This window comes from Monodelphis domestica, chromosome 3, assembly GCF_027887165.1.
Source record: "Monodelphis domestica isolate mMonDom1 chromosome 3, mMonDom1.pri, whole genome shotgun sequence".
Lineage (NCBI taxonomy): Eukaryota > Metazoa > Chordata > Mammalia > Didelphimorphia > Didelphidae > Monodelphis > Monodelphis domestica.
In genome coordinates, this window is record NC_077229.1 from 495,529,695 (window position 1) to 495,552,778 (window position 23,084).

Consider the following 23,084-nt stretch of genomic DNA (forward strand, 5'->3'; position numbering starts at 1 on the left):
GCTCTAAAAAAATCCATCACTCCTGTTGAGTTGGAGATTCAAAGGAATTTTCAGACCATATCATTCTCCGGTTCTGGCTATCATTCTGAAGGATTCTGTTTAGGAAAACTGCAAAGAATCCAAGTGAAGTGGTGATATTCCACTCTTGTTCCCTCCCCTCTTTGTGGAACTACTGAGGGATGTTGCTGTTGTTATTCCGTCTCATCCAACCCTTCATGACTCCATTTGGCGTTTTCTTGGCAAAGATACTGGACTGGTTTGCCATTTCCTTCTCCAGCTCATTTTACAGATGAATAAACTGAGGAAAACGGGATTAAGTGACTTGAAGGTCACACAGCTAGGAAGCATGTGAGGTCAGAACTGAACTCCCTGAAGATGAGTCTTCCTGACTCTAGGCCCAGCACCCTATCCACTGGGCCACCTTTCTGCTAGGGACAGCTAGAAAAAGAAGCATATCAAAAGAGCTGGTGATCTTTTGTATTCCCCAACCCCTCAGCAAAAGTTTACCTTTCTACACGAGAAAAATATTATTTACCATTAACGCAACAAGTTTATAAAGCATACCTTATGGGGTGGGGGGAGGGAAACAACTGGTTTTTATATTTTAAACTTTATTCAATTCTGTATTTTGCAATTTCTAAGTATTATACATAAGAGACTGTTTTAGACACTTTATAGAAAACAGGGAAGGGTTTTTTGCTAAAAAAGAAAAAAGAAACCAACATATACATTATCATTAAGAAGCTAAAATCCTCACCCAAATGGAGGCTGGTACAAACTTCAAAACGGTGGTACATTTACCATACAAATTATTCTTTAACCTCTAATCTAGCAAACATGCCCACATTATTTGACTACAGCTAAGTAAAAACATTCCAAAAGCTACATTTAAAAAAAGTCTTTGTTTCAGGAAAGTAAAAACATTTTAAAAATATTTCTTGTAAAACATCATCTAAGTTAAAAAATTGCAAAAATTTTTTGCAGCCATTTTTGTAAATAAAGTTAAATTTCAATCTTTATTGAAGGGAAAAAAGCATCCTCTTAAATTTCTTATAAATATCCTTTAAAGACATATATTATAAATCTGCCACAAGCTTCACCTGAAAGAATTTCCCAGGCTCCTTCACCAGAAAGGATCACCTCAATGAGTTACTTTCATTAAACCTTGCTCATATAAATACGATCCAACTTCTACATTTGAATTTTTACTTCGCTTTATTTTCTTTCTGTTAAGTTACTTCTCAAAATGACTTTTTTAAAAATTTTCTTAAAAGGGGGACTCTTTGGTTAAAAGCAAAATACTATTCCCATCTTCCAAAATGACTGCCTCTGTGGTTCTCATTAAACAGCCCTAAAATACTTGGGGGCGAGGGGTAGGGTCTGGAAGAGCCGAAAGATGCAGACTTCAAACTGAACCATTCTATTTCCCATGGTTTATGTGGATTACTCCCCTGGGTCTCAGGTTGTGGAAGGTCCTGAGGAAATCCTAATTGCACCCAGAACACAGCACTGAGTTCAAAGTTGCCGACACGGTATTGATTACATGACAAGTGAAGGAAAATACACTCAATGCTACAAGCAGGCTAGAATCAGGAGATGACCTATAAGCTAAAGGTAAACCTCTTAGCAATTCAAACTGTCATTGGTCCTCCCTGACTGAAGTTTCACCCAGAATTCTTCCTGGGGACGGGATGTTCCTGACACCCGGCTTCACTCTCCTTTTACAAGGGAATATTCTTTCACTTAAAAGGGTATATATTCAAGAGCTCATCAAAATGACAGTATTTAAAGAGGAAGAAAGGAGGGCAGGGATGAAGAGCCCTGGTGGTTTAAATACAATCCCTGGGATTCCCTTTTCTAGGACAACATGAAGCACCAGTGTAAGTAAACTCCCAGGAGAGAAAAAAACCAATTAATTAATGCCATATACTGCCTGGGTAAAGGATAGTCTTTGTTACAGAGATTCTAACCTAATACTCATGGTGGCTCACTGGGCAAATCCCTCTAAGAGACTAGAAAAGACGGAAACATGGAAACCTCCCAGCTAGAAAACCTTCCTATCATTGGCACAGAAACTCGAACTAAAGTCCTTAAAAATGCCACCCCCCTTTCCATCTCTTTCATATCCCTTTGCCCAACTGCTCCAAAAGAGGTGGCTTCATACCTTTCCACAAGGTAGTAACACACACACACACACACACACACACACACACACAGATATATTTCTGAAAGCTGACACTAAGGACTCATCAAGCAGTGTTAAATGTGGCATGTTTAAGAATAAGATCCGTTGAGCAAACCCCCTAAATAAGCTTATATAGTAAATAGGGAGGCTGATTTCCAGAAGGATGCTATAGTCAACACGTGTAGTTGTACAATAATTCCTAGAGACCTCCATCTTAGTGTTTTCATCATTAACGAAAACAGGCAAAAAGGAAAAGAAGGGCTTATTGTTCCGCTATTTCTAAGAGAGGGTGAAAGAAAGGAAGAGGTTAAAAACACAGAGCTTTTCTATAGCTCTCTCCAGCTTCTGTGAAGGAGGGACTCTTATAAAATAGACAACCGAGAGTCATTTCTTTAATTATACACAAGGCTTCACCTTTTTGGTAAAGTCCAGTGAGATGATCAAGTCCAAAGCAGGTAACCGAAGTTGGCACGGGGTTGTATGGATTTTTTTTTCCAGTTTCTCTATCACCAGAATCACAACCTCCAATAGCACAAAAAGGTAGGCATGCATACACGCTGACCCATCATCATCACCTGAGCATTGCTTATTACTATAATAAATAAGATAGATTTCCACAGATGTCCCCTAGGTCACCAGTACTTTGGGCACATCCACCCCATTTTATAGGCATCAGCAGAAACATTTAAAATGAAAGGGGAAAGGATTAAACAGTACTTGAGTATTTCAGGTTTTTAAAAGACAGTAATATGCCACTTACCAAATCTTTGAAAGCTATACCTGGGAATGGAATTGGACTGGTTGATGATGGAAATTCCAAACTGGGGCCATGGTCTCTTTGAAATGGTACTTGGGGGATGGGGGTAAACTGGGTGGCTCAGTGGATTGAGAACCAAGCCTAGAGATGAAAGGTCCTGGGTTCAAATCTGCCCTCAGATACTTCCTAGCTGTATGACTCTGTGCAAATCACTTAACCCCCATTACCTAGCCCCTACTGCTCTTTTGTCTTAGAACCAATACACAGTATTGACTCCAAGATGGAAGGTAAGGGTTTAAAGGGGGAAAAAAAAGAAAGAAATAGTACTTGGTCATGGGTACCCTGAATTTTTGCCAGTGGATGCTCTAGGAAGCAGAAGAAAACCACTCTCTCACCTGAGTAAAACCTAGCCAATTAGAGGGTCTCAAGATACTCCTTGAATTTGGATTCTGTCTCAGTTACAGAGCCCAGGTAAAGGAAGAATGTATGGGAAAGCTAAGAAATATGATGCCCTCTCCTCAGACAGTAAAACCTTTACCACCACCACCAAAAACCTACTCATATCTTCTCCAAAAACAGTTCAGATCTTTCTAAGTTCTACTGAAAGCTCCTCCCAATGCTCATCCAACCCAACCCCAAATCAGAGGAACTCCCTGACTCCCGGACAATACTGCATCTCTAAACTGCTAATAATGGCAACGATTGTCATGGATGCTTTGCAAAGCTACAAAGCTATGACACAGCAAGGGATTCCAGAATTAGTATACACCTATTTACTTCAAGTCATGACACCAAATGGTTAATTGGGCTTTTTTCTCTGCTGTTCTTTGTGATACTCCCTTGTAGTAAAATATGACAGAATTCATAAACATATGTACAATATGATGTTATCCATAAATAGTGTGGATTCCAACAATTCTTGCTTCTAATATGAAAAAAAAAGTGCTTTCTGTGGTGATTGATAATTGTTTTTTTTTCCCCCACCATTTCACAAAGGAAAAAAATCTGACTATTTAAAAACTTAACCCTATGACCAATATAAAATACATGCACAATTGTATGTATCATGTGCAGATAAATCATACACATATCTGTGTCTGAGTGATATACTCACATACTTGTAGAATTATCAATCCATTATCACTGACAGTGATGGGGTTAAGGGAGGAAGAAAGGGAAATATAGATGGAGGACAATGCCAGAAGAAGGGGAATGGAATGAATATATTATCATTAGATTCATGCTCTTTTCTAACCCCAGCATTTGGCATACGGTGGACTACTTCTACTATCTACTACATCCTTTAGGCAAAAAACTATTTTCATTTAGCTCAGTTTAGAATTTCCTCCCAGGGACAGCTAAATGGCTCAGGGGCCAGAGAGCTAGACTTGGAGATAGGAGGTCCTGGGTTCAAATCTGATTTCAGATACTTCTTAGCTGTCTGACTCTGGGCAAGTCACATACCACCCCCCACCACCACCCCGCCTGGGCATTACTACTCTTCTGCCTTGGAACACTGTATTAATTCTAAGACAGAAAGTAAGAAATTCTCCCCCCTCCCTCCACAAAAAATCCTCCCTACCCACAGAAGGGGAAAGAAAGCTCTGAGGCTGAACCTCTACAGAACCTTGTCCCCAAGCTCTTCTGAATGTTGCTCAGCTCCCACTCCTCTCTCATTTCTAAGCCAAGAATGGTTCAGGAAAGTCTAGAAATACCAAATGTAGATTTCCTCCATCACATCTATTTTAAGCACCTAGGGCTATTCAGCAGAGTATGACAGATTTTAATTTAATTTGGAGCTGAATTTAATTGTAAGAGTCTTCCTTATGCAATGGCCAGAAGTCCAGTTTCTCACAGTAAATACTTAAGAGAAGCACTGATTTCACAAAATGGCCCAAGGATGCTTTATGTCAATCAGACCATAAACACAAGGGATCCCCATCTTAAGTCTAGGAGTCACATTAACAAAAGAACTGTTTGACTCTGGTCCCAAGGTTCTCTTAGGGCATGATATCCCAGAAAAACAACAAAGGCGTTAATAGTTTAGAGAACGTGACCGAAGCTAGAAATTCATCAAAGCCCTCTTAAAGCACAGAAATAACAAATTTGTTGGGAAAGAGTTACTCAGAGACTAATGGGTATGCTCAGCAGGTTTTAGCCAAAAAATAATTCTGGGATATAAGCCCTTTAAAGAATATTGTTATTAAAAGTACTTACAATTAAAAAAAAAAACCTATCTAAGCATCTATCCACAGTTTAGGTAAGGAAAAAGACAACCTTGAAGTCATGTGCAACAATACAAATAATCATTGTAATTATTGCAATACTTTGATCAAGTAATAACAATAAGGTGAGACTATGTTTGTCAACAAATTGTGCTTATTCACATTATAACAAAGAGGTGGGAGAGGATGGGTTAGGGGGCCCACAGAGACAAGGACGACAGTAAATTATATCTGTGATTTCCAGCATCACAAGTTGAAGGAAAGACATTTAAGACCCACAGGGAAACAGGACTGAAAAAAGCCCTGGGATTGGTGTAAAGGCATCCAGTCACTAGATCCCACCTGCCTCAAAAGAGAGATTTCACCTCCCTTGAAAGCAGGCGCTTCCTCCTTCCCTCCCTAAATATTAGAAAGTTGTGAACAATGAGGAATATGGCCAGAACACCATGCTTAGGACTTCACAAAGGACACAAGCCATCTTAGTGTTTCGGGTGCAGAGGCTGGGCCTGTCCAAGGCTGAGCTCCAGACCACCCAGTGTCATTCTGTACATAGAATAGGGATTTCAGACAACAGAAACTTGTTTTTTTCCCCTATAAAAATATGCTGAACCCTTGATCTCCGTTGGGGGGGAGGGAGGAAAGTCTGCTGAAAAAAAATAATAAAGGACTTTTACATTTCTGAACCAGATTTCTGGAGGGGGAAAAAACCCTGAAAATAAATGCAAAAAACCACTAAGCCCTTTGGAATCCTACTTTTGGAAACCTGTATTCTAGTTCAGTTACTTGTATATTTGTCAAATGAGACTTAATAGACTATCAGCCTCTTGAAGGTAGGGAACCGCATCTTATCCTAACAACTTCCCCATCCCAGCACCTAGTATTGTGCTTTGCACATCATAGGCACTTAATTAATATTTGTTGAACTTGGACTTACTGCCGCATCTTATTATAAAAGGTCATGGAAGTCAAGAGCATATATATAGTGTGTATCATCTATGATCAGTGTAGATCCAAACAATTCTTCCTTCTAAAATTTTTTTTTAAATGCTTCCCATAATGACTGGTATGTTTCCTTCATTATATCACAAGGACAGGAACTCAATATAACCCGAACATTCTGGTAGAATGCGTGCTTTTCCTGACCCAGTTTGGGCCAACCTGGTTTGGGGGACTTCGTGGGTGTTATTTAGGACTCCAATCATAACTCATGTTACTCATTACTTTTTTAAAAAACCTTTTAAAAATACAGTCTTTTAGTTGGCAGATTGGTCAAACTGACAGGTACAACTGACATAACTGACAGTTATTGATAAAAGAAGGACTCTCAGATCTTTCATACGGAGAATTCTCTGGCAGGGCAGCAGAGAGGGGCTATGAGGGTCCACAGATAGATGAGGACACACATCCAACAAGATGCCATCTTGACCCAGAAAAAAGATGTGCTTCCGCTGAAGAATTTTTCAATGTGGGCACCTTCATAGCTGTTGAAAAGAAAGATAAATGTGAAAAATTGTTACTACATGTAATTGGTAAAATAAACAGTTATATGAAGAAGTAACAGTCTAATGGTAAAATGTTTCTAAAATTCTAACAGTGCAAAAGGAAAGGAAGGAGAACTGCTTGATTGGCCAATAAAATGACTCAGGAAGTTAACTATGTCCTTGTCCCCTTTCTATCTCTTTCTTTTTCTTTTTTTTTAAATAAGCAAAAGTCTGCCTTCTTCCCCGACCCCAATCTCCATTTAAAAAAAAAAAAAAGAAAAGAGCCCCTTACAAATGTATATAATCAAGGGGGCAGCTGGGTAGCTCAGTGGATTGAGAGCCAGTCCTAGAGACGGGAGGTCCTAGGTTCAAATTCAGCCTCAGCCACTTCCTAGCTGTGTGACCCTGGGCAAGTCACTTGACCCCCATTGCCTAGCCCTTACCACTCTTCTGCCTTGGAGCCAATACACAGTATTGACTCCAAGACGGAAGGTAAGGGTTTAAAAAAAAAATGTATATAATCAAGCAAAAGAAGTTTCTACATTAGCCATGTCCAAAAGAAAAATATACACACAAAGAGGCTCATTTTGCACTCTGAGTCCTTCTTTATCAGAAGGTAAGAACCATATTTTGTCATTAGTCCTCTGGAATCATAGTTGGGTAATACTCTGATCATAGTTCCTAAGTCTTTCAAAGTTGTTTGTCTATGGTACCATTGTCATTGTAGAAATTATTCTCCTGATTCTATTCATTTCAATTCTGCATCAGTTCATACAAATCTCTAAAACTATTCCCCTTCATAATTTCCCATAGTACAACAATAGGAAATTGTGATATCACATATATAAAACATCACATTTATATACCAAAGTTTGTTCAATAATTCCCCACCTCAAAATAACACCATTTTAATACATCATTAGTTTTCTATTCTCCCTCTAATGCCCTTTCCCTCCTATTTCCCTATTGAGTAAAATATATTTCTGTACTCTACTGTGTGTATATTATTCCCTCCTTTGACTAGTTCAGTTTATATAAGAATTAAAGTTCAAATATCAACCACTTCCCTCTTCCTCCTCCTTTCTTTTTTAATAGACTTTTACTTATGTGCCCTGATCACTAAACTCCCTTTTCCTTCTACCCTGGTGTTTTCATCTTTCAAAATGACCAAGTAATAACAGAACCACTGTTTATCAAACTGGCTTTTTATCTAATTCAATGACTCCTATAATTCCTGATGAGGGGCACATACACCTATGTGTACATACAAAACATTTTTTCCACTAGCATAAATTCCATTGCACTATTAGGTCTTATTATTGCTGCAAAAATGTTTTGAATGTATATATATATGTGTATTGTATTAATGCTGCAACGACAACTAATCCTATATGGCTTACTGATGAGTATGCACCTCCCCAACTTAGAAGGTAAGCGACTTATCTGTGTTTAGTCTTTTTTTGTTTGTTCCTTTTAATGCTTCTCTTAACTCCTATGTTTGAACTTCAAAGATTTTATACAGTTCTTATCTATTTATCAGGAAAGATCGGAAGTCCTCCAATTCATGAAAAGTCTATTGTTCACCCAATAGAATTTACACTCAGTTTTGCTGGTAAGTTGCTTTCAGCTATAAACTTACATCCTTTGTCTTTCAGAATAGCAAGACTCTTGGCTCCTTCCTACTGGTGGCTGATACTAACTGTGGGTCCCCAGCACTTGAACTAATTCTTTCCTTCTCCTTGCAGTATTTTTTCTTTAACCTGAAATCTTGGCACTGGTATAACTTTACCACTGGGGGAGTAGGGGGAAGGAGGGGTATCTGAATCACAAATGTCAGAAAAGTATTGTCAAAAATTCATGAAACTAAAAAAAAAATAATAACCTGAAAGCTCTAGATTTGGGCTATAATATATAATACAATTTATCATGTATATTATAAATCACAATATACATATTATATAATAAAACATAATAAAGTTTTCATTTGGAGGTTTCTTTCAGGAGGTGACCTCTGGCTTCTTCCTATTTCAAATTTGCTCTCCTAGTTCTCTTGAAATATAATGTCTAAGCTCTTTTTGGGAGCATGAAATTCAGAAACAGTAGTGTTCCATCCTCCATTATCTGCAGTTTCAGTTACCTGCAGACTGCTGGCCACAGATGCTGTCTAGCAGTTCAGGCTTTCCTGGAGTCAGTTCTTCTGCTTTTACTTTTCACTTTTTTCATGTTTGGGTTTTTTTGGGGGGAGGGGGTTGCAGAATACTAGGTAGAGGGACAGGAAAAGAGAGAACCATATATACATACATAGATAGATAGATAGATAGATAGATAGATAGATAGATAGATAGATAGGTAGGTAGATAGGTAGGTAGGTAGGTAGGTAGGTAGGTAGGTACGTACGTACGTACATACGTACGTACATAGGTAGGTACGTAGGTAGGTACGTAGGTCGGTACGTAGGTAGGTAGGAGGGTGGATGGATAGATGGGTAGATGGGTAGATGGGTAGATGGGTGGATGGGTGGATGGATGGATGGATGGATGGATGGATGGATGGATGGATGGATGGATATGGCATCAGCAGCTATTCACTTACATCCTTGGTTTTAGCCATCAACATAGCCTTTCATTATATAGGGTCCTACTATGGTCTAAATATTTTCTCCTCAATCTGTTTTGTGATCAACTGTTCACATTTTGTATTCCTTTCAGGCTTTTGACTTTATTTGTACAATGTTTTGTATATCTTGTGCCAAGCTATTAATTCACTTTTAAATTCTTTCTTTCATAGCTCTCATTCCTTTTCCAAATGCTTCATCTAGTGTTCTCATTTCATTTATGAAAATACATATATGTATATATATATTTTTTGTTTTTGTTTCATCTCACATTTTCATTATCTAGACCTCAGACCTCCTCTTGGCTGGTATATAGCCTTCTTCTACACTACAGCATGCTCCTGGACAGGCCTTGATTTCAGAGTCTGAAGACCCCTCTGTATCCCTATGCCAACCTGGGCTAGAAAAGTGACTTGCTGTGGCTTTTTCTTGGATTTTTCCCATAAGGATTCAGTCTGGTGCATTTTCTGGTTTTTCCCCTTTTTAAAAAACCCTTACCTTCTGTCTGAGAATCAATCCCCTGTATTGGTTCCAAGGCAGAAGAGTGGTAAGGTCTAGGAAATAGGGGTTAAGTGACTTGCCCAGGATCGCACAGCTAGGAAGTGTTTGAGGTCACATTTGAACTCAAGACCTCCCATGTTTAGGCTTTGTAAACCTCAAAATTTCCTAGACTTATAAATGTTGGAAATTTCACCATTGGGAAATTTCATACTTGAAAAATTTCCTATTGATAGTGGGTCTTGACTATTGGAATGTGAATCCCATTGGCATGGGAGGTTCCTTCTCCTTCCCTTCTTAAGATTACTTTAGGACAGAAACCTTTTGCTGAACAATGGAAAGGACTTTGACCTATGCTTAAGCATAGAACAGGAATTTCTTTGAGTCATGATTGATTTTAGAATTGATACAATGGAGATACTTGGAATCAATCTCCACCCTATTCAGTCCTAACAGGATTGAGTAAGGGCTGCAGCCTAGATCAAAATTTAATTATTCCAATCTCTACCCTACTCAGGTTAACAGGATTTAGAAAGGGCTGTAGCAAAGGATCAAAGATTTAATTATTTGAAAATATGACCTTCAACAGACATGTGCAAAAACCAGAAACCTCTGGGCGGTCCTGGGTTAAGCTAGAGCCTCCATTGGCACAGGGAAATTTATGGACAGTGATTGGTAGATGGGAGAACTGAGGGGAGGAACTTGGATGGTTTCCTTAAAGATAGGAGGGTCTGAAGACTTGAGGAGGGTTGAGGAGTTGGTCGGGAGTGGTTGCAGTGTGCTCTGAGAAGCTTGCTCTGAAGGAAGCTGAAGGTGGGGGCCTCTGAGACTGTTTCTCCATTTTTGGTCACGTGAGTAATAGGGACTGATCTCCTTTCATTGCCCCAGCTATCTAAGGGCTTGGGCCTTTGGCCCAGTCTAAACAGACAGGGTATTTAAGCTCTATTCCCTTCTCTCCCTTTTTCTCTCTCTCTATCTCGAATTCCTTTCTTCCTCCTATTGTAATTAAACTCCATAAAAGATTGACTGCTGACTTGAGTTTTCATTTAGGAATTACATAGCTGAATTCCTTGGCGACCTTAAATTAATATATATCAGTCTTTTAAAGTGATTTCCTTGTCACAGCTTGAGGTTATATATTCTACAGGGACTTTCTCCACAATCTGCCCCCATATTATTACATCATTGAAATTGCTTCTGCAACTTCCCTACCACCCACCTTGAACCCCTAAGGAAAAAAAAAACTACTTACTTAAACCAGTTGGTGACTGTCATCATCACATAAAGGGAAGCCAAGAAAAAGACAAAATGAAAGTAGGTATAGCTATAGACCGTGCCTTTCTTTTCATCATAGATGACTTGCTGTCCTCCCCTCCGAGCATCTGGTTCCTCAGCATCTGCTGAAATTAAGAAGAAATTTGTGAGGAGCTTTGTTGCTTTAAAGGGGCTACAAAGAATCTTCGACTCCCCCTTCTTCTCTTTGCCCTTCATCCTGTCCTGGTTGTAACAGTGGAGAAAATATAGAAAGGAGTTGTGTGATCCTGGGCAAATCACTTCACTCTTCCTGCCTCAGTTTCCTTATTACTAAAATGAACTGGAGAAGGAAATAGCCTACATGGGTGAAGGGAGTTTCCTCATCCAGGAGTTCCTTATACTAATGCAATCCCAGGTCCAGTCTCTATCTTTCCTTTCAATTATATGAACCTAAAGAACTACTCAAAAAGAAAAATGGAGAATGAAAAAGAATGAGAAAAAAACCTGAGACTTAAAAGCTGCTGACATTTTGTCTTTCAAACTATTCTTTTAAAAAATTGCTCACAATTCCTCCAAATCCCACTGGCAGTTTGAATGAAAACAAAAGTCCTGGCAAAGAACGAGAGAAATGAAAACAACCACCCAGGAGGTGAAACAGGAGAAGAAGCTGTGTATGTAAATACAAACATACATACATGTGTGCATAAAAGTGGAATAGGCACTTCTGCAACAGACAAAATTATTATATCTGAACTGCAACCATTCCTTTACCAAAAGTCTTAGGATCCACTAAAGCAAATACCCCACATACCTTCTCCATCTGGAGCAAAGCAAAAACAGCAACGAGCTACCTGAAAAACAAAAGTCAACAACCTCAGAACAAATAGCAAAAGAAGATCATTCTAGGACCATACTTAGATCTCAAAGTGGAAGAAACATCATAATGATAATTGTCAGAATTTCTACAGTGCTTTACAGTTTTTGCAAAGTGCTTTATATACATTATTTCACTTGATTTTCATAACAACCCTATGAGAAAGGTACCATGATTATCACTATTTTAAAAAGCAAAGAAACTGAAGCTCAGAGACATTAGCAGCATTTGACTTAGTAAATTGTCTGAAGCAAGATTTGAAGTCAGATTTTCCTGACTCGAGGTCCAGCATGCCATTTTTCCATTGTGCCACTTTAGAAACCATCTAAGTTCAGACCCTTTATTTTACTGATGAGAAGCTGAGGGCCAGAGAGGTGATATCATTTTATCAAGACTTGTTATTGTTTAGTCATTCTTTAGTCATATCCAACTCTTCGTGACCCTAATGGGGGTTTTCTTGGCAAAGATATTGGAGAGATTAGTCATTTCCTTCCCCAGTTGATTTTACAGATAAGGAAGCTGAGATAAATGATATTAAGTGACTTGCCCTAGAGTCAGACAGCTGGTGAGTGTGGGAGACCAGATTTGAACTCAGATCTTTCTGACTACAGGTCCAGTGCTCTCTCCCCTGTGCCACCCAGCTGATCAAGGCTACAAGGGTGGTTTAGTGGCAGTGGGAATTTAAAAAATTAAATTAAAATCTGAAAGCAGTATGCTTCCCAATGTACTACACTACATCCAAGATGCATATGAAATATTCTGCATGTTCCAGCAGTGCAATGAAAATGAATTGGATGCTCAGCAAGTCCCAAACTACATCTATCCAACAGCTTTCAAGATGGATCTAGCCAGAAGCTATTATTTGAACCACAATGGCCCAGATTTTCACTGTGGACTAATAACTAAAGTAAAACACAGTCGTTGGGTTCACAGTCCCAGTCAAGCAATAGCTAGCCAAGGAAAACCCTTCCATTTTTTTCTGCCTCGTTTTCCTTCATTTCTGAAATGGAGACCTCTCCAGAAGATTTCCATTCTCATCCCCAATGAAAACAAGATGCACTACACGGGGAATAACATTTCATTTCTCTTAGAGGTTGGATGACGCCAGTGCATTGCAATTCCTACTCCTAGTTATAACAGTAACAGATCCTGTTTATAAAGTGCGTTACTTGTTTCTAAAGAGTGACACATCTCATTTGAGCTTCCCAGTAACTTTCTGAGGTTGGTGCTATTATTATCATCATTTTACATATGAGGAAACTGATAAGCAGAGTTCAAGTGACCAGCCCATGGACACACAGCAAATAAGTATATAGGGCAGTCAGATGGCTTAGTGAATAAGAGAGGCAGCTCTGACAGGAGATCTTGGGTTCAGGTTTGACCTCAGATACTTCCCAGCCATGTGACCTTGGGCAAGTCACTTAACCCCAATTGCCTAGGTCTTATCACTCTTCTGCCTTAGAACCAAAACCTAGTATTAATTTCAAGACTGAAGGTAAAGGTTAAAAAAAAAAATAAGTTAAAGTGTTTTTGAGGCAGGATTCAAATCTAGGCTTCCTCCAAACCACGACAAGTCTTTTCCAGAAATGTGAGTGTATTATTGTCTCAAAAAAAAGTCTGCATTCATAAAACAATTGCCTCTGGTAAGAAAGCAGCAAACCACATATTCACTAGTTTGGAAAGATAGAAAATAATGGATTTATTTCCTCTACAATGAGTACAAAAGAAATTCCCCCATGTGAAATTTATCAGGAGGTGGGCTGTTGCCTTTTTGTTTAAACTCTAAACACAATCAAGACACTGAAAATGGGACAGGAAGGTCTCAGCAGGTAACCACCTACTGGGTGGCAAGAAACAACAGGCTACGAGAAGGTTTTTCTTCTCATTAAGGATGTGCCATAAACAATCTGTACTCTTCTTGGTTATCTCTGCCCTTCCATGACAGGGAGATCCCATTAGATGTGCTAACAGGGAGACAACCTTGACTAATAGTTAAATTCCTTAACTTTAGGAGCAGGAAAAATCATCTGGAAATTTCAACTGCAGAGAGACCACTTCTGGGGAGACAACAAACAAAGCTCATCTACCCAGGAGAAGCCACAGAGATAGAGCTGGTGCTTGGATGTCAAACTGAGCCTTGCGCTTCTAAGTCAGAGACAGCCTCCACATGTGAAAGCTTGGGTTTCTACAGGCTGGTGGCTGGACTTTGCAGGAAATGCTGGCATTGCTTGTGCTTCCGTTCTAGAGGATCAGAGTTCCTACCAAGCGTGGTCTTGTGGCCCTAGCTCAGGTCTTTTGCAGGGCCTTTAAATGGACTGGAAAATGATTTTTTTTTTACAGGGAAGAGGAAACAACTGCCTGCCAAAGCCCAGAGTTGGGAAGCCTGAGGCGCCAAGGTCTCTGGGACCCAGACCCAACTGTGAAGTCTCCTGAGTCACGTCATTATTTCCCTCTGCCTGCCTGGGCATTCTCCTGTGGTCCCAGGGGTTTCATTTAATTTCCCCCAGATTCCCTTAGCCTGTCCCTACAGATGGTGGACAGGTAGGAATCAGAACATCTACTGCAGCACCCAGAAGTAGAAAGCTCACCAAGGAAAGCAGCAGAGAGCACCACAGGGAGACATTAATCGAACATCTGCCAAGAGCCCCAAGCAGCTCAGAGCGCCTCAGAAACTGTTTAAAGTACTTCGCCCCCACAGCACACATGGGAAGGCTCTAACCAATTTTTACTTTAATCTTCTCATTCTTTCCCAGGGAGAGAAGTGGATGACAAATACAGACCAACAAGGGTACACATATAAAATACACAGCTAAATAAACACTGGATGGAGAAATGGGATTTAAAAGGACTAAATGCATTCCTGGAAAAAGTTTTCTGAAAAGTGGCAAAAACAAAGGAAGAAATAAACTTACTTCCAGTTCAGGGGCAGCGTATCTTCCCCTCAGAGCCTCAGAACTTGACCGGGTCGTTGATGTTAAACTAGGGAGTCAGAAAAAAAATTAAGCCATCAAAATACACAGAATCCAGTTAGGGCCAAAGTCCTGAGAAGCAAATCCTGAAGAGAGAAGCTAGGTGGCTCAGTGGATTGGGAGCCAGGTCTGAGATGGAAAATCCTGGGTTTAAATCTCGCCTTGGGAGGGTTTAAAAAGAGAGGAGAGGAGAGGAAGTATATTTCTCTGGTGAGAACTATGTGGTGAAGATTTTCCTGAAGTCTAAAAAGTCAGTTTGCCAGACCAAAGCATGGATCACCCTAAATTTCTACTTTATCCAAAAAGAGGATGATAGTATTAGTTTGCTGTTGCTGTTCAGTCATTAGGTTGTGTCTTCCTCTACATGATCCCATGATTCATGGGATTTTCTTGACAAAGATGCTGGGATGGTTTACCATTACCTTCCCCTAGAGTGCCTCCATTTTTATTTTATTTTTATTTTTAATTTCAAACATTGTTCCTTGGTTACTCTCCATTTTTATAGATAAGGAACTGAGGCAAATTAGGGTTAATCACTTTGCCCAGAGTTACAATGCTAGAAAGTGTCTGAGGATGGATTTGAAATCAGATCTTCCTAACTTTAGATGATCTCCTAGCTGTCCCCCAATAATATTAACAGTTAGCATTTAATAGTGCATTAACTCAGTGGATAGAAAGCCATGCCTGGGAGACTGGAAGTCCTGGGTTCAAATCTGGCCTTAGATAATTTCTAATTATCTGACTCCAGGCAAACCACTTACACTCAACTGCTTAACCTTTATTACTCTTCTAAGCCTGGGAGCAGATACTTACCATTGACTCTAACGTACAAAGTAAGATTTTAAAAAACAGCACCACCTCCAAAAAAATCTTACTTTCTGTCTTAGAGTCAATACTAAGTATCCACTCCAAGGCAAAAATAAAAAACACTCTGCAAATGCTTTTACCTATGCTCCTTATTTGAGCCTTACGATGCCATCCTGTGTATCCTGTGTACATTTTACAGATGAGGAAACAGACATAGGAGGAGAGCTTTGTATTGGGGCAGGATGGTGGTTGGTTGAAGCGGATCTCATTAATTTACATGCATGGATTACTTGAGGCATACAGGCATTTGTGAACAACAGCCACCCCTGGCTCACCCCGGCTTCCACACCTCTCCTCTGTTCTGTTCACATACCCTCATAATGAAATAGCAGAATCATCGATCATTTTCCTTTTCCTAGAGAGAGGTCTCGCAAGGAGAAGTAAAGTCCAGTGGGTGGAGGGCCATAGAAACAAATGCCTATCCAATTCACAAAGCGCGTAGATAACTGACAACTCCATTTCATTTTCCTTTCAGAATCTAATAAATAGCAGAAAGTAAGGTAATAAAATGCTATCATTTTTCTCATACAGAGATCAAAAAAATTCCTAGAAAATTGGAGGTGGGGGATAAGAGAGCATCTTTAAACTCCACTCATGTGGGGGGAAAAGAACATTTGGAGACATTTTAAATATGGGCAAATAAGGTCTTTTTTGGGCAGAAAGAGAAGCTATACATTTGGAGGGAGGGGAACAAGATTTTAAGCAAGACCTTGTATTCAAGAAAGGAAATGCATATGCAAAAGGACATGAGAAAAGTAATAATGAGGGGATGTAAATAAGAGGGATTAGCTGGCAGAAGAATAAAAGTTTTTCAGTTATTACCAAAAGTAAACATATAAGGTACTTGTTTAAGAGGTGGGGTGGTGGTGGTAGAAAGAATGATAAACAAAGATGCCCGAGTTAGTATCATGGCTCTATCAATTACTAAGTGGAAGGTGTGACTCTGGACAAATCACTGCATCCTCCTTGAGCACTAGGTCCCTCAATAATAAAATGGAGGTGCAGCTAGGTGGTTTGAGAGCAGGTCTAGGGGGAGGGGGGAGATCGGTTCAAATTTGGCTTCAGAAACTTCCTAGCTGTGCGACCTTAGGCAAGTCGCTTAATTCCAACTGCCTAGCCCTTACCACTCCTGGAATGGATACTTATATCGATTTTCAGACAGAATGTAAGGGCTTTTAAAAAATAAATGAATACACGTAATTGTGGAATTGTGCATCGGCTATGGGGAGAATGGGGGAGAGGAGGGAGGGAAAGAATATGATTTTCTTGTAACCAAGGAATAATGTTCAAAATTGACTAAATTAAATTAAAAAATAAATAAATGAATGAATAAAAGCAGTGTTTATTCAGAAGATTATAAGCTTACTAATTGAATTTAGTTTCTTTAGAAATTAGGAAATGTTTCTAATTTTGTTACCAAGGCATGCTATAAATCTAGACAAAAATCTCTCAGGTTAAAACTTGGGCAGAAAGAAGAAAATGTCAATTAGAAAGTTGTATTTCCTGAATGTTTTATGTCCTCCATAGTCTCAAAAAGATATAGATATTCTAAGAATATAAAACTATTATTAGGAATTTTTAGGCTATCAGGGTGGGGAGATAACCTAAACTCCATCCTCACAAGGGAAAAAAAAGACATTTGGAGAACAATTCAAATATGGGAATTAAACTTAAGTATGTAAATATAAAAACATACATTTTCAGGAAAAGAACTAAGAAAATACTATTTTTAATCCTATTAATACCCTCTGAGTTCTCATTATCAAGGGCCTTGTATTCCAATGGGTCATAGTTATCTTCAAAGATTTCTGAAAAATGCAGCTTTGCCTGAATTGGCCCAAAGGTTTTTTATCCTTTCCTATGCTACTTTATTTTCAATCTTATGCAAAACATTATCCCAACTAGAATTTCTTTCATAGTACGTAAAAGATGGCAGAACATGAACCAGGATTAAAGGAGCAAACAAAGGATTGTGTCATACAAAGAACAAGGGGGAGATACACTAGCCTAGCTTCTGGAAGCCAGCACTGAAGATGTTCAACATACTGTAACAGAGAAGTTCCTTCCCAGCATCAAATCCTAACACTACTGCTTGCTTGAGAGTGTGGTAAAATGTTATCATCCCTTATATTTCTGCCTTTGAAGGGTTAAATGGGAGAGAAATGAGACACCTGCCAAATGAAACACTCCATCCCCCTCCAAATTTTCCATCTATTTTTTTGGGGGCCTTCACTCTTCTCTACAAGATAATATAAAAGAAGCGTTTTTTTATCTTTATTCTTAGAAAATATTTCCAGATAAACATTAGTGAAATATGGCTTTGGGAAATTAATGGGTCTTTGTATTGAGTTCTTGTTAGTTGTAAATGAAGTCAGTTATGGCATTCTATTTTTCTTTAAAGGTAGGTGTAGTTATTATTTATAATTGCTTTAGCCCAGGAAACTCTTATCTTCAGTATTCCAGCTTTTGCTAAGACTTGTCTGCTTCATTATAGCAATGTAGGTGGTAACCCAACCATTTGATTGAATCTAAATGCCCTCTTTCTGGTGGTATGCATATATAAAAACATATAGTAGGTAACCTGTCAAGCATCCCCAAGTCCTCTTCACTGGAGGTTGAAGGACTTATGAGTGCATATATGTACCCCCTAAACAAGCATGTCTTGTCATCCAAAGGCTGCTTATTGTTCACTCCATCTAAAAGTATCTTGCTTGTTTCGACCTTCTTAAAGGTTCCTCTGATTAGATAGAGACACTTAAACAGAATGGGATACCTCCTTTCCTGAATTCAGAGGACTCTACCTGTTTATACTTTCCCTTCCCAACTCCCTAATCTTTCCTCCAATGATGGTCAAAAGACCATAGAGAGATAGAGAAAATTTTTGCCTGAAATCTAAGCTTCCCCTGATGGAGACTCGAGCAGTACTTAGCAGTTTTCCAGATGGGACCTCCCCAAGAACTAAAGCGGGTGCCCCTATCCTAGTAGTGGTAGTAATGTTAATTTAACACTGGTACTTCTGTCTGTTATTAAGTTAGGGGCACAGGCACCAAAACAAGACGGGATCTCAGAGCCTGAGGTGGAAGTTTCAAAGAATCAGATTTCTGTGTGACATGAAGAAAAACTTCCTGGCCATTAGAACTATGCATGAATAGAACTAACTGCCTGGGGAGACCGTGGGTTGTTTTAGTGAATCAGTTGGTATGGGATGTTGTTGTAGAGAGGAATCCTATTCAGGTCTGGGTTGGACTTGAAAGTTCCAAGAGCCCTTCCAACTCCAGAGCCTGTGAAGTTTAGTCTCCTTAACTAACAGATGAAGAAAGAGAAACCTGTCCAGAAGAAACATAGAGATGTTGGCTCAGAGTCCACTATCCCTATACTGTTGTGTCTGTAACCTGTTATGCATGATTCTTAAAAAGGAGCCCATTTGTGATGAAAGGTAGTCAGAATCATAACAAAAAGAGAGTCTGTGTCTGTGTGCAAGAAAGAGAAAGGGGGGGAGGAAAGAAAGAAAAAAAGAGAATGAGGAAATTAAGTGTTTTGATTTGTTGGGCAATTGCCATGCACTGCTAAATAAATCGAAATGCTTGGAAGATCAAAATTTTGTTTCCTCAGTTATTTCATCTTTCCCTCACCACAAGAGTTTACAATTAGCAAATTCTTTTACGTATAAAGATTTCTAGCTGTAAGGTCTGGTGGCTGGTAGGTAAGATTCACCAAGAGTAGGAATATTAGCAAACATATATAAAACAAATATTCACATTTAGATAGTACTTTGAGTTTTGCAAAGGACTTTCCTTATAACAACCATTCTGGAGAACAATTTGCAAATATACTCAGTTATAAAATGGGGTATACCTTTCTTACCCAGCAATATCACTACTGGGGCTTATTTCCTAAGGGGATCAGGGAACAAGGAAAAGAACCTGTATGTTCTAAAAATGTGATTGCAGTTCTCTTTTTGGTGGCAAGGAACTGAAAGCTTAAGGGCTGCTCATCAACTAGGGAATGGATGAATAAGTCGTGGCTGTGGTTGTGACGGAATACCACTGCACCATGTGACAAGCAGGTTAGTTTTAGAAAAACACAGTAAAATCTACAAGAAATTATAGAGAGTGAAACAAGCAGAACCAAGATGTTATATAGAGCAACAGAAATACTGTTTGTAGAATGACTTGTGTATGTTCATCTCCAAAGAAAAAAGTGAACAATAGAAATAAGTAAGACACTTTTATATATGTATCTTTGTGTCAATGATGCCTTTTCTTAAGAGGAGAGGGGAAAGGAAAGAAAGAATTTGTAACAAACAAATAAATAGAATAGCAAAACACAAAACCAAAAAGCAGAGGATCATAGAACACCAGGTCAAGAACCTCAAATCCTGACCTAGAAGAATTCTTTAGAAAAGACTAAAGAGGAAGCAGAGAACCTCTGGACCTGTGTATTTTCTGCATCATATTTAAACGTTTTAGATTTCAATCAAATGAGACGGGGAATAGAGTTGGAGATTATATTGGATTAGGTTATGAGAATATAGAAGCCCCCGAGTTGCTTATTATTAAGCAATCAATCAATAATACTAAGTACTTACTAGTACCAGGCACTCTGCTAGACACTGGAGATATAAATGTAAATAAAAATAAAACTAGTCTTTGCCCTCAGGAAGTTTATAATTAAAAGGAAAAGGGGTTTATCATCATCACTATCATCAGTGTCCTCTTTTAGTTGTTGTCATTGTTATTATCACTGAGCTACCCACCCAAAATGGGCCATTATGGACCTCTTATTTTCACGTCATCATGAATGTGAATGAGTAAAAGGAATGAAGTCTACTTCTGTAGTCTGGACCAAAGAGTATGATTGCAAGGTGCCAGGATAAAATTACCCTATGCCAGAGATTTCTCAATTGCTGCTTTAAAGCTGCTGTGTGTAACAGGTCACACAGGGTAGGAGAGAGAGAGGTTTCTCTGCTATCACTGCTAAAAAAATAAAAATAAAAAACAGAAAAATTATTCTTATTCTAGAGCAAGCTATGGACAGAATATTAAAGGCTATATGCTGTTTTTTTAATAGCAAGATGGAGGACCCAAAAGATGTGTCCCAAAAGTAACTTTCTACACTTTTTCCTCCAGCCATCTGAAAAGCGTTGAGCTTCCTGTATTTTCGATTAAGGATTCTAAATCTTATAGAAATAATTTTCAAGCATCAAAATTATCAGAGACCATCCTAATCCACCCCTCCACCTATTACGGTAACAATTTTCCAAAATTCAAATTCTTTATAGCCTGGAAAAAAATGGGAAAGAGAAAATGAAATCTAAGGCATTCCAAAATGGAGATCTCCCCAATCAGATGGATTGTCATTCCTTCTTCCCTGGGCCTGCCTCCTATGCCCCACTCTAAGCCAAAATTCCATCTTGTTTCCTTCCACTAACTTGACAAAGTTGATAAAACTTGGTGAAATTTTTGGAACTGAGTCTCTGTAGATCTACTGCACAGAAGAGGGCTATTGTCCTGAATATTAATCAGTCACCACCCTGACAAGCTCTTTGTCTCGCTTTCCAGGATAACTTGCCAACTTCCAACAGAGGATATATTCGTGGGAAATATTAGCATTCCTCAGAGAAAAATCTTCCTTCTCAAAGAAGCAAGTTTACCCTAGTGGCTAGAACACTGGATCTGCAGTCAAGAATACCTGTATTTCAATGATCCAGGACAATTGTGAAGGACTTCTGAAAAAGGCTGTTATCCACCTCCGGAGAAAGAACCGTTGGAGTCAGAATGAGGATGAAGGCATGTTTTTTCACTTGTTTATGTGGGTATATGATTTGGGGTTTTGGTTTTATAAGATTATCACTTACAAAAATGAAGATTATGGAAATATGTATTGCATGATAATACATGTATAACCCAGATAAAAATCACCTAGAAGCACCAGAAGAAGGGAAGAGAAGGGAGGGAGGGAGATAAGTACAATCAATTAACTTAGGGAAACTTGTGAGGAAATGTGGTATAACTAAATAATAAAAAATAATACCTGTATTTTAATCTTATCCTCAAATACTTCCTAACTGGATGACCTTGAGCAAATCATTTATCCTCTGCTCATCTAAAAAATATTTATCATAATAAAATAAAATTAAAAAATATAAATTATTGCTCATTCTATAAAATGAGAGAGATGGGCTTGATGGACTAATAAGGTTTCAACTTACTCTGAAGCTATATTAGCAACTGTTACATGTCTTTTCTCCTCCCTCTCTCCCTCTATTAGTACAGTTGTGCTTTTTAGCCTTTATCTTCTGTCTCAGAACTGATGCTAAGTATTGGTTCCAAGGCAGAAGAGCAGTGAGGGCTGGGCAATTGAGGTTAAGTGACGTGCCCAATCACACAGCGAGGAAGTATCTGAAGTCACATTTGAACCCAGCACATCCCATCTCCGGGCTTGGCTTTTTATCCACTAAACTGTAGCTGCCCCTATCAGTATGGCTTTTGCAGATTTTTATTGGCACTTCAGCATCTGCTGCTGGCAACCAGATAGATCTCCAGGTACCAGACGGCAGCATTAAAAATTGACCTCTTCTGGGAACACCACGCGAGGTCTTCCCATGCCCCACTGACATGGTTCTAAATTTTGGAAGAGACAAAACTCATAGATCATCTGCATAAGTAAATATCAAGGTCAGCCACTGAGAAATTTTTTAAACGATCTATAGAAGGAAAATCTTTAGCTTTTCAAAAAGGAAAAAAATACAAGCTGCTTCACATTATGCAGCCTACAGTAAATTTTATATTCTATTCAATTCAATAAACATTTATTAAGTACTTACTATGTGCCAGGCATTGGGTTAAATGCTAGGGATATAAAACCAGCAAAAGACTATCCCTGCTCTCAAGGAGCTTACAATCGAATCAGGGAACCAACGAGCAAAAAATATTTAGAAACAAACTATATACAGGATAAACAGAAATAATTAACAGAGAGAAGACCCTGGAATTAAGAAGTGTTGAGGACTTCTTAGCTGTGTGACCCTGAGCAAGTCACTTAACCATTAACTTAACATTGCCTAGCCAACCACTCCTCTACCTTGGAACCAATAGACAGCATTGATTCTAAAGACCAAAGAAAAGGGATTAAAATGTTTTTAAAAGAGTTGAGGAAGGTTTCTCGTAGGAGGTAAGACTGGAACTTAAAGAAAGCCAAAGAGGTCAGTAGTCAGAGTGGAAGACAGACAGCACTCCAGGCATTGGGGAGGGGGGGGGGGAGGAGACAGAGAGAATGCCTGCAGTCAAGACATAAGAGCATCTTTTTCATAGGGCAGCCAAAAGGCCAGTGTCACTGGATTGAAGAATTTGTATTGGGG

At 38.9% G+C, this 23,084-nt stretch overlaps 1 protein-coding gene across 2 annotated transcripts in view; it reads right to left on the bottom strand.

Annotated features, from left to right (window-relative positions):
• Positions 1 to 594: 594 nt before the first annotated feature.
• Positions 595 to 23,084, bottom strand: part of SERINC5 (serine incorporator 5) — a 133,406-nt gene continuing 110,916 nt past the window's right edge. The window contains exons 9-12 of one of the 2 annotated variants that reach the window (XM_056824818.1): positions 14,801 to 14,867; positions 11,826 to 11,865; positions 11,013 to 11,160; positions 595 to 6,648 (exon numbers count right to left, since the gene is read on the bottom strand). In XM_056824818.1, the coding sequence (XP_056680796.1) occupies positions 6,501 to 6,648; positions 11,013 to 11,160; positions 11,826 to 11,865; positions 14,801 to 14,867 (403 nt within the window). In that variant the 3' untranslated portion in view covers positions 595 to 6,500. The remainder of the gene's footprint in view (positions 6,649 to 11,012; positions 11,161 to 11,825; positions 11,866 to 14,800; positions 14,868 to 23,084) is intronic. The other variant, XM_056824820.1, reaches the window with a different exon arrangement.